Below are 12087 nucleotides of genomic sequence, written 5' to 3'. Positions count from 1 at the left end.
TAGTTCCCAACACTGGTCTATGAGAGAGTTTTCACCAGTTTGCAGTTAAATGTAGAGGCAATGGACAGTTTGGTGAGATGTAAAACAAACTCTGTTCTATGTAATTACATGTCTTTTCTTTGAAATTATGTCCCACTTCCTTTTTGGGAATTAAGATTCCCAAAAGTAAAGATTCTTTACTTGATGAAACAACAGCAACAGTTTTTTGTTTTTTTTTTTGTGAACATCCTTTCATGGCAAAACAACAGGCAACGCCAGATCTATGCAGTGACTTTGGAAATGTGAAATTGTCTTAGAAGCCTGGGAGGCCCAGCGGTCACCTGACAGCCGAGTCTGGGGAGAGGACTGGCAGTCTGGGCTGACCACAGCTGGTACTGACCTGCCAAAGGGTCAGAGCTGACAGCAGGCTCTGTGACAGTCAGAAAACATGGGCCCGGTGTGTGACTTAATCACTTATTTCCTCTTAGTTGCATCTTTGGGACTAAGCATCTTAATGAGGATTATTAAACTCCTTTTCATGGCCTCTGTGTCACTCACATTTAAACACTGTTTCATTTAAATGTGACTTAGTAAGCTCCTAAAAATGGATTTACTTTCCTGCTCCCAACTTCATCTTACTTTGGAGAGTTCCTCGTAACCTATGACCTGTTCGCACTGGAGAAACAACTTAACCAGTCTGGGACCCTGGCCCGAACGCAGCCCTCCCCACAAGAGCGGCGCTGGGGCCTTTCAGCGAGGACTCACTACACAGGCAGTCAGGACAGCGGAGCTGGGCCTGCTGCCGCCCACGGGGTCGCAGAGCTGGACGCCACTGAGCGACTGAACCACAGACTCGGGGAAGGAGGCCAGAGACCTACGTTTGCTTCTGAGCTTACAACTCACTAGCTACGTAACCTCGGGTCAAAGCTTTCTCAGCCGCAAAACGAAGTAGAGACGGTATCTCCCTGAACAAAGTGGCTGTGTTTGGGGTTTGGTGAATATTCCACAAGGGCGATATGGCTATTATCATGAATACAGGATATTCACAAAACACTGGCTTTTGCATAAGAATCACATCAGACCTGAAAAGGTTCTTTTTGATCCTCTGGCCCACTCTTGGCACTTTATAGATGGGGATGGGAAGAAACGCGTCCTAGAGTGGACAGAAATCCAACAGGAGGCAGCGCCTAGACTTGGTCTCTGGGTCCAGCCCAAGGTTGTCTCTGACACATTAGTTTTTCCTACCTGGAAGCATCTGATTCGTAATTTTCAAGTTTCTTGGTTTCTCAGGAAGAAAAATAGAGGATTTTCCAAGTTTTTATGCTAATCTCAAGAATGCAACAAAACTAAGTGGATGTTGAGGGGCCTGGTTGACAGGATCTGATAGAAGCAATAAAAGGGACACAAAAGCATCGCCAGTGAAACAAAGCAGATACACTTCCTGTTGTTTTAAATCAGTAGTTTTATTACAATATGCACCGTCACACATTAGAGAAGGAATGTCCTGACGTTTTCTGAGCATTTCACGGAAAGCAAATGTGACCAGCCAGGCAGTCGAGTCTTCCACATCTTTTCCAAACACAAAGCAAAATCTTTTATCTGTGATAACAAAGGAAAGTAAAGTTTTCTTATTCTTGTCTACAAAACTTCAGTGTCAGAAAACAGTTATTAGGAAGTGGGCTGAGACAGGAAGTACTTCCTTCTTGACGTCCCAAATGGTGCCTCCAGACTTCCACCCCGATGATTTTCTGGATGACTTTTTATGACACTATGGATGGTAATGTGTTCAGGGGCTAAATGGGATCTACTTACTATACATCACTACAACTGAAAGGGAAAGATAAAGTAAGAAAATAAAGTCCTGGGAAATGCACAAAGGCAAAAAGAAAATATCTGGGTATACTGAAGATGAGATGCTCTTTCCACGTAGCTCATTTAAAAGGTTACAATTACCATAAACATTTTAACTCCATTAAAGATTGCTGACAAAGGCTTGTTCTCTCATCAACAAAAGACTTCTGCCTTTACATGGGCTTGGAAGAAAGCGTCACACCTTGTAAAAGAGCCACTAATCCTGGGGAAGCAGCTGTCAGACCATCAGGAGTCGCACAGGCTTTTCAGATCCATTTTCTACAAGACACCATGAAACCTTGACCAATTTCTACCTTTCAATAGTTGCAGCAGCAATCAGATGTTTTTATCCCTGTAGCACTCAAATACACAAAAGTACTCTAGGAAAGAAACACTAAAATGACATTTTTAATAAATTCACATTACATAACTTGGGAACAATAAAGCGAGAAGGCCAAGCAAGACTCTAGCATTTCACACAGAAAACCACCGCGGGAGAAAACTCTGTTTAAGAACATTAAAACTCGAATGAGTAGAAATACACTTTTGGTTAATCTGTGCTGTTTCATATAGGAATCCTATCAGATATTCAATTTACTAGGTGACTCGTTTGGATTTTCGTGTCTCACTGTCTTAGTAGAAGAATATACACTGCTGCCTATACTCACATATATATGCATTTACACATATAAAATTCAGATCATGAACATTTGTTTTAAATACACATACTTAAAACCTGTACCCTAAAAATAAATACATTGGCCTCTAGTAAGCTAATTCTCAAGAGTTCCTTGACAAACCAATCAGAACACAGTTTCTCAACAATGGCATGTGACAAATTAGCCACTCTTTAAATCCATTATCTATCAGTAAATGTGTTAAAATTCAGATGTACAACCGAAATAGCATTCCCAGAATAGAAGATGAGAGAAAATTCTGGCTTTGAAAATAAATGTCTTGGCTTCCTTCATGTTTAGTTCCTACAGATGTCTGGTCCTTGCCTCTGCATTTATCTAGCAGTGGGAGAGCATTTTCCAGTGACAGCGTTCTCTTCCACTGACATTACCTTCTAATCAAAGGAATCAGCTGGTTTCCTTTGCGGTCCTGTATAAAAGAACTGATACAACATTGTGTATGTATCTGATATCACTCCCATCATCACAGTGAGCTGCGTGTTTTAACGTAATTTACAATGTGCTGATACCACCGAGGTGAGGGAGAAGTAGCCCTGGCGCTGAAAAAAAAGTTTCTCAGAAGAACAACACACACAGGACTGGGTGTGTATCTCTATGTTCTATGAAGTGACTCAAGACCACGGCCAGAGTGGACAGACTGGCCATCTGTCTGATACTGCAGTTCAAACAACAGAGACAGATGAAAAGACTCGATATACTTCCTTCAGAAAGGATGACATTCACAAAATGGAGCTTTACTTTTTTACTTTTACAGTTCCAAAACAATTTCTTAAAATGATATAAGCCAGACCAAGTTGTTTAATACAATACAATGTTTAACAACCTTGTCATTTGGTTTTGAATACAAGAATTTCAGAGATGTACGAAGAAATCCATGATAAATAATAGCAAGAATGTTTAATGCCACTGCCTAAATGTTTTAAAAGGAAAACCTATCATAGTTGAAATACAACTTCTAAAAAAGACAATGTTCTATGCACTCACAGTTCCAGATTGCTAACTTTATAAATTAAAGCAAAAGTTATCCATATATAAACAAGGCCTCTTTTTCATTGATTTCGATCTCATTTAAACCTTTAGATATTTCAGTCTTCAGATTCCACAAGGTAAGGCTGAGTTTACCAAATATAAATAAAACATTTAAGTCCATGATGTACTGTAGCAGTGAGGAAACAAAAACATCAAATATTTACAGACTGGCTACAATACTTCTCTTTTTTTAAAAAAAAAAGTCAAATGTGTATCAACATCAAGCCACATTCTTTTTTTCTTTTTTAAATTTCTCTGGTTGCAAAAAATGGGACAACAGCATTTTTTCTCACTCATCTTTCCTCTCAATCCTGAAGTCAGAGGCAGGTCTTTAGGTCAAAGGTCTTTTGGGAGGTGGTGGAGGCATGAGCTCTGTGTCTGGGTCCGGGTGATGCTTTCGCTTCTGTCCTTGAGAAGATGCTGCACATCTGTCAATGAACTCGAAGAGCATCTCCTTGGTGACAGGGTTGGAGATACTGTTGCACACAGCTGTGGAAAAAGGGAGACACGTGTCTCGTGTGAGGGTGCATGAAGGGAGCTGACTCGCCCCAGGGAGATGAGGACGGGAGAGGTTTCCATCCCAACAGGCTAGAACGTTCCGTCTTGCCGACGTGGGTGACTTGCTGCGAATTAAACTGTGCTCCTCTCTCCCCCACCCTGAAACGAGGCATTGCTGGTAGCTATACTTTTCCTTTTTCGGCAGAGCCATGTGGCTTGTGGGATCTTAGTTCCCAGACCAGGGATCTATCCCATGCCCCCTGCGTTGGAAGCACTGGACCCCCAGGGAAGTCCCTCTGGTGGTTACTCTTTACTATTAATTCTAGAACAAAATGTTTATGTTTTGGGGTTTAAGCCTGTCTTCACCACAGTTTTCGATCCTTCCAAAGAGTCTGCATTGCACATGGATCTCGCGCAGTGCATACACTACAGTCCATGATCACACGGTTTCTAAAGAAAACACACGGTATCCTCCAACCTCCCTCCCTCTCAGAGAGCAGCGCACTTGTCACGTGTGTAACAGCACACGGAGGCTTCGCTGTAGCTGGGAAAGCATGCTTTCCTTTATTTTAGTGACTTGTTTGAAGTAAGGTGTTATAACAAAATGACTATTAAATAAAGCTCGTTTTCTTATGTGATCAAAACTGTATTTACCTACTTGGTTTTAGGAAAAAAGACAAGGGCTTCATTACTCCTCTTTTTTGAAATTAACTCATCCTGTCTGAACACAAACAGTTCCAACAAGAATCTTCTGAATATACAAAAGTAACTTTTAAGCTACAAAACTCAAACTGGCAATTTCTTTATTATCTCTTAAGCTTATCAAACCACCATCAACACCTTCACTGACTGAGCACTCTTAAAGTTCACAATCCCATTAACCCTTAATCTTTTTTTTTTTTTCCTCTCAATTCCACTAAAAGCTCGATCCAGAGTTGCCTGAAGAAGTAGTTTACCTTATAGAAATAATTAATGCATGCTGCTCCTCATGAAACACGCTTACTACTCTGAATTCCCAAAGCAATCACACTGTACCCAGAGCACATCCTGAAGATAGCATACCAAATTTTTCATTTTTTTTTTAAAGCTTTTCATTGACTTTGTTCTCCATTGTTTGTAAAGCTATTTTAGGAGCTGGAAATTACATTTTCCCCTGCTAATTCTGTCTTTTACCATCTGGCAAACGATGGTGTTTAGTGTTGTGAACAGATCTGCAATTACCGTGGGTTTTGTTGTGGTTGTTGTTCAACAAATTCATCTTGTCCACAGCTCACCTTCCTGCCCTTTAAACTGCTCCCCCGGGCGCCTGGCAGGAGCCCACAGGCTGAAGGAGGGGTGGAATCACAGGGCATAGACCTGCCGCAAGCCCTCGTGGGTCTGGATGCCCTTCTCCCCTGAGCTGATCGTGAAAGAGGTTAGTTCTAACACCTTACCTCTTCTGGGGGGTTTCATGTACCATCCACTGGGAGGCTGTCATACTCACCCAAGGCAGTGTTGTAGGCATTAGGAAAACTTTTATCTGTTCTCTGTCTCATAAAGACCCAGCTGTTGTTCTCGAATTTGCATTCTATAATTTTGTTGTCATACTGTTTTAGCTCTTTTGTCACCTGTTTTAAAAGAGAATTGAGGAAAATATTTTAAGTCATTTGACAGGCTTCTTGCCTCCGTTACGTGACAGACGCACAAGGGGATGCCAAAAACACCTCGGCGGCTCGTCACACGGACTTCTGTGTCATATGAAGCATCTACTCAAGCCCAAGGGTGTGGTACTCACTCCCCTGTACACTTGCTGATTAATCTGACATCTTATAAACAGTAGTGAAAACGTCTGTCAATATATAGCAGTTAAAGGAAGCTATGCAAAAACCAGCCACTCCTGGGCCAGACGCAAATATGTTCACCATGGGGACCGGTGCCTTCAATACTGTCTGTGTCCCTCTGGCTTTCAGAAACTGAGTATCCGCAAAGGTTTCAAAACCTTTCAGGAAGGTCCTGCCACCTAAATTCCTGCGTCAGAACCTAAGAAATCCTCTTTACTGGTTACGACAAAAAGTTACACCCAGAGAGCAGACATTGGGGTCTGATTCAGGCAATGTGCATCCTAAATATTTTGCTTTTCAAGCAGTGATAATTAACCAAAAAGCTCATCTTTAGGCTGTTTATTTACCCTTTTCATCTCCAAAATGGTATGAATTTAGAGATGGAGCTGCTTTTGATATTAGCTGGTGGGTGTTTTTGGCTACTTCACCTCAGATGATTGAATATGGATTACAACTTACTCTATCAAAGCTAACAAGTATCCATGGCAACTGTAGAACCTTTTAAAAGATATTTCATCGAGCTGTGAGTATGGTTTTCATAAATAGGAATCTAAGCTTATCTTTGCAGTTTTCAAATCAAATGCCAGTCATAGTAATATTTTAATTCTGTCCTCATCTTTTCCAGCTAACAACTTTTCCTCACAATATGGAAGATTGCAATCAGTTAACTTCATTAGCATTATTTGAAATGCTCTCCTTTTTCTATCCACGTATTCGCTACCACCTAGGAATATGAAGGGAAGCAAATTTTTAAAAGACGCTGTCAATTCACAGATTTTGCAGCGCATGCCTTCATAAAAACTTTCAAATTATAGTCCTTTTCTCTCCCTGAGCATTGCAGCTGATTGGACTAGCGTTTTCAACAAATCTGACAGGACCAACAAATCTCAGTGTGCTGGAACGAGACCTGTCCAAGAAAGTGATGGTCTACTTAGTAAACTTGATCATTTATTTTCAAATATTCATTATTCTAATCTCAACTCCCCCCCCCCCCCCCCCCCGCCTCTTCCGAGGGATCTACCTTCTTTTATTTTTGATACATGATCTTTATCCAACCTAGGCAACTTACTCAGGTACAGGAACCACTTATATTACACCAGAAGTAGGGTCTAACAGGTAGATTGCTAAACCTTTCAGATTCTTCATTTTCTAATTTCTTAAATGGGCAATGGCGTTTCTAAGGCAGCGGGACGCTGGGGCAATAATACACGGAAATGTCAGACACACAGTAGCCCACCAGTAAAATTCTTAATTGAATATAAAGTCAGGAAATGAAACATTACTTGTAAACTTAAAAGAAAACAAACTAAGCAAATTCACTAAAGAAACCAAGATGACATGAAAAGACATACTCTGAGAGCGCTTGTCAGGAGAACCGTATCATAGACACCTTCACAAGGACGGCTTGTCACCAACGTGCAGTCTGCACGTTTACTCACTACTGACCACAGTACACCTTTACCAAATAGCTTACCACTCTTATGTTCCTAGTATCAGGTTTGCTATAAATTACGTGTTGCTCAACCCGACTATAGTAGTTGGGCTGTATTATTAAGTATCTGTTTGTATCTGTCCACATTAACACTCTGGGAAACAGGGCTTTCCAGAAAATGCAGGCACTTGCCACTATGCCAACCTAAATGTATGTCCATGTTCAAAAACAGTACATTGTTTTTCATTCACCACACCAAAAATGATCCCAAAATAGACACACTGTACTCATTTGGTCAAGTAGTAAAATATATCTAACTGATAAACACCATACATCCCATATGTGTACAAAGACAGTTTTCACTAATGGTCAGATCAGAAGAATGATTAGCATACAGGGAAAGAGTTTAATTTTAGTATCTAAATTCTAATTTGTTACTATGACAATAATCATCCTCAGCCAATCACACACTATTATTTACTAAAACAGGATCTGGTTAGGCCTTTTATAATCAGCTCTGCTATCCTGTTTTGAGTTAATGAGAGGTTGCAAGTAATAAGAATAAAATATTTATAAATCAAGATTTCACACCTGTACCCATAATTACATTGGATTAATGAGATTTATTGGGGTTTTTTTTGGGGGGGGGGAGAAAATACAGTGTATTTTATACTGAAGAAAATAATTTTTTTTCTTTCTTCTTGTCCATCTTATTGAGTACCACACTTTTGATACCATTTAAGTCTACCAATAATTGGGTATTAAGAGATAGTCAGATGAAAGCAGATCTAGTACCTCTGAAGATTTCAGATTAGCAGGTCAATGGAACAAAGGGCCCAAGACAGAAGAAGACAGAACCACAGCTGTTCTTCTCTGTATTTTTTTTCTTTTTTTAAAGATGCAACATAGTTTAATCTCAAAAACATTATGCTGAGCAAAAAGAGCCTGACACAAAGGAATATATACCATGTGACTCCTTTATACAAATTTCAAGAACAGACAAAACTAATCTAAACCAATATAAATAAGAATAATGGTTGCCTGGAGTACAGATCCAAGTGGTAAGGGGATTGACAGCATAATAGTAGCATGCAGGAAATGTTAAGTGTGTTGAAATGTTCTAGAGCATCACTAGGGTAGATGTTATACAGATGAATCTATTTTTTCAAAACTCATCAAATTGTTTAGCAACATTTATGCCTTGTATTGCATGTAAATTACACCTCTATTTTTTAACAGAATACTTTTTGTAACCTAAATGCTGGCCATGGTACCAAGTCACAAAAGGCAAACCATCAGTGTTGGCTGAACCAACCTGCACAGAGCAGGCAGATGAGTTTCTGTGTCTAATGGTGGAGCGCAAGTCTTTAAAATTTACTATCCCTGCTCTGTGAGAGCTGTTTTGTTATCAAGAGCTCATCTTTCTTTTCTAGAGAAACTACAAAGGGGAGAGGGATTTCTCTGAACTAATTTGCTCTAGAGACACTACAAAATAACAAATATCCTTAGACTGAGAAGACACCAGTAAGCTGGGTTTTAACTTTTAATTCTGAAATAATTTTAGATCTACAGAAAAGTTGTAAAGATTATATCAAGAGTTCCAGGATCCCCATCACCCTGCTTCTTCTAATGTTCATGTTTTGTATATCACAGAACCGTTCTCAACTCTGAGAGGTTAACAATGATACAACACAATCAGCTAAACTCGATTCAGACTTCATCAGTTTTTCCACTGTCTTTATCTGCTCCAGGATCCAATCCAGGAAACTGCCCTGTACTTAGTCGTCACGTCTGCTGAGCCTCTTCTGACCTATGACAGCTTCTCAGACCTTTCCTGACACAAGTGAAGACGGCGCAGCTCAGTTCAGTCACTCAGTCGTGTCCGACTCTGTGACCCCGTGAACCGCAGCATGCAGGCCTCCCTGTCCATCCCCAACTCCCGGAGTCCACGCAGCACGCAGGCCTCCCTGTCCATCCCCAACTCCCGGAGTCCACGCAGCACGCCAGGCCTCCCTGTCCATCCCCAGCTCCCGGAGTCCATGCAGCGTGCCAGGCCTCCCTGTCCATCCCCAACTCCCGGAGTCCACGCAGCACGCAGGCCTCCCTGTCCATCCCCAGCTCCCGGAGTCCACGCAGCACGCCAGGCCTCCCTGTCCATCCCCAGCTCCCGGAGTCCACGCAGCACGCCAGGCCTCCCTGTCCATCACCAACTCCCGGAGTCCACACAGCACGCAGGCCTCCCTGTCCATCACCAACTCCCGGAGTCCACGCAGCACGCCAGGCCTCCCTGTCCATCCCCAGCTCCCGGAGTCCATGCAGCGCGCCAGGCCTCCCTGTCCATCCCCAACTCCCGGAGCCCACCCAAACCCATGTCCGTCGAGTCGGTGATGCCATCAAACCATCTCATCCTCTGTCGTCCCCTTCTCCTTCTGCCCTCAATCTTTCCCAGCATCAGGGTCTTTTCCAATGAGTCAGCTCTCTGCATCAGGTGGCCAAAGTATTGGAGTTTCAGCTTCAGCATCAGTCCTTTCAATGAACACCCAGGACTGATCTCCTGTGGGATGGACTGGTTGGATCTCCTTGCAGTCCAAGGGACTCTCAAGACTACTAGTCAGATATTTTGTAGAATGTTCCTCAGTTTGGGATTTTCTGATGCTTTCTCATGATCAGACTGAGGTTATAAATTTTGGGATAGAATGCCAGAGAGATGACGTACCCTTTCCATTACATAATATCTAGGCGATAGATAAGATCTTGGGTTTCCCAAGAGGTGCAGTAGTAAAAAATCCACCCGCCAACTTAGGAGATGCAAGAGACGCAGGTTTGATCCCTGGGTTGGGAAGATCCCCTGGAGTAGGAAATAGCAACCCACTCTGGCATTCTTTGCCTGAAAAATTCCATGGATGGAGGAGTCTGGCGGGCTATAGTCCATGGGGTCACAACATGATTCCTTACTGGTGATGTAAACCCTTATCACTTGGTGAAGAAGGTACCAGCCAGGCTTCTTTACTGTTAAGCTAGCATACTCTGTTAGTTATGAGGCACTATGTCTAGCCCTGATCAAAGATAAGGGAATTCAGCCACTTGCTTGAAGGAAGGGTATCTAAGAATTTGTGGACATTTATTAAAAGCATCACAGAAATCAATACATTTCCTGGGAGAGAGACTTTGAGGCTATACAAATATCCCTTTTCTTCTTAAAAGTTTCACTCATTAATTGTAGCATTCATGCATGAATCCTGCCTATGGCAATTATTACTGTGGTATTCTAACGGAATTTTCTACTTTCCCCGTTCCTTATACATTTATTATCTGGATGTCTTCTGTAAGGAAGATTTGCTCTTTTCCCTCATTTATTTATTTGCTTATTTGTGTCAGTAAGAACTCATGGATATCTACTTTATTCTTTGGCTTATCATAAACTATTTTCACTTCATTTTTGCCCCGATTGTTCTGGTTCCGGCTGGCTGCTGCGTCCTTTTAACTTGCTTCCCCTTTCACTTACTTACGTAGTTTTAGTGTTTAGTCCCTCTGGCAACACAAGATACCACTCCAGTCTTATCTTTTATTTTCTTTGCCTCAGCTCTAGAGTCAGCCATGAATCAGTCAGCTCTAAAGTCATCCTCTACCAGGATTTTATAAGAAAAAATTTACTCTTCAATAGTCCAGACTATGCTAAAAAAGTATTAACACACACCACTTGCTTTGGTCAGAATTTAAAATTACTGAGAAAAAGAGAGGTGGGGGAAAAGAGGAGTGAGTATGAGAGAGAAAAAGAGTAACAGTGAGACTCTAATATGAAATGAACATGTGTTTACACTTAGACATCTCCGCCCCATCTTTTGTGAACTTCTATCTTGAGCTAAACCAAGTTGACCTCTGTTTCTTTTCTGCACTTAAAATTCTACTCAAGCTCTAACTCTGTAGTGTGACAGAAGGTGAATTTTAAAAACATATTTCAAGGAGATGAACTCAAAGGCCTTATTTCCATGTATGCAACTTTGGTATCTAATACTTATGAATGAAGACAGAGAAAATAAAACAAAGAAATCGAAATGGAATTATAAAAGTTCCTTGTGATGTCAGAACAGGACAATCTGCTTAAATCTGAATCATCAGACAATCTTTTAGAACTACTACTTTATAGTAGGGCCTTGATATATTACTTTTAGAAAGTGCATCCGACTATCAGGGGACATAAAACTCTTGACAAGTTACCCTTTCTAAAAATATGCTACACTTAGCCACTTTAAAAAAAAAAGTTTCTCCATTAAAATCAATTTGTGTTTGTACTTTTATAATGAAGAACTACTGGGTAAATAACACATCTCACATTTGCTAAGTGAGAAACACAGTAACAGGAAGTCCCTCTCTCATGAATAGCAAGGTCTTCAAGCCCTCCAATCTGGAGTTCAACTAATGAAAGTAGCCAATTAAAAGAAAGCAGTTAGAACTCAGTCTTATTTATCCCATGGCAGACAAGTCCAGGGTGTGAAATCACCACTAAACTACAGATTACTACCTCTTCATAAAATCAGAGTTAGTTACAGTTACTATTCAAAACACAATGAATCATATAAAATAACTGGGCAGATAAAACAGCATGTTAGTAGTGATTATTAGTAGATGCTGGAGTTAGGAATGACTTAGTTTCTTCTCTGTGCTTGGCTGTTTTGTCCAAACTTTCTGCATAATGCATGCTTAACTATCATAATTTTTTCATGAAAAATTCCTAAAATAAACTATGTTTCATAATAGATGGTACACATGAGATTGTTTTTAA

At 40.9% G+C, this 12087-nt stretch overlaps 1 protein-coding gene across 1 annotated transcript in view; it reads right to left on the bottom strand.

The window, feature by feature from the left end:
* Positions 1–1423: 1423 nt before the first annotated feature.
* Positions 1424–12087, bottom strand: part of RNGTT (RNA guanylyltransferase and 5'-phosphatase) — a 222066-nt gene continuing 211402 nt past the window's right edge. Inside the window, exons 15-16 of the mRNA XM_061131914.1 lie at positions 5536–5659; positions 1424–4043 (exon numbers count right to left, since the gene is read on the bottom strand). Of these exons, the coding sequence (XP_060987897.1) occupies positions 3886–4043; positions 5536–5659 (282 nt within the window). The 3' untranslated portion in view covers positions 1424–3885. The remainder of the gene's footprint in view (positions 4044–5535; positions 5660–12087) is intronic.

This window comes from Dama dama, chromosome 28, assembly GCF_033118175.1.
Source record: "Dama dama isolate Ldn47 chromosome 28, ASM3311817v1, whole genome shotgun sequence".
NCBI lineage: Eukaryota > Metazoa > Chordata > Mammalia > Artiodactyla > Cervidae > Dama > Dama dama.
The sequence above is the reverse complement of the archived record's forward strand: the minus strand, read 5'-3'. Positions and strand labels throughout refer to the sequence as shown.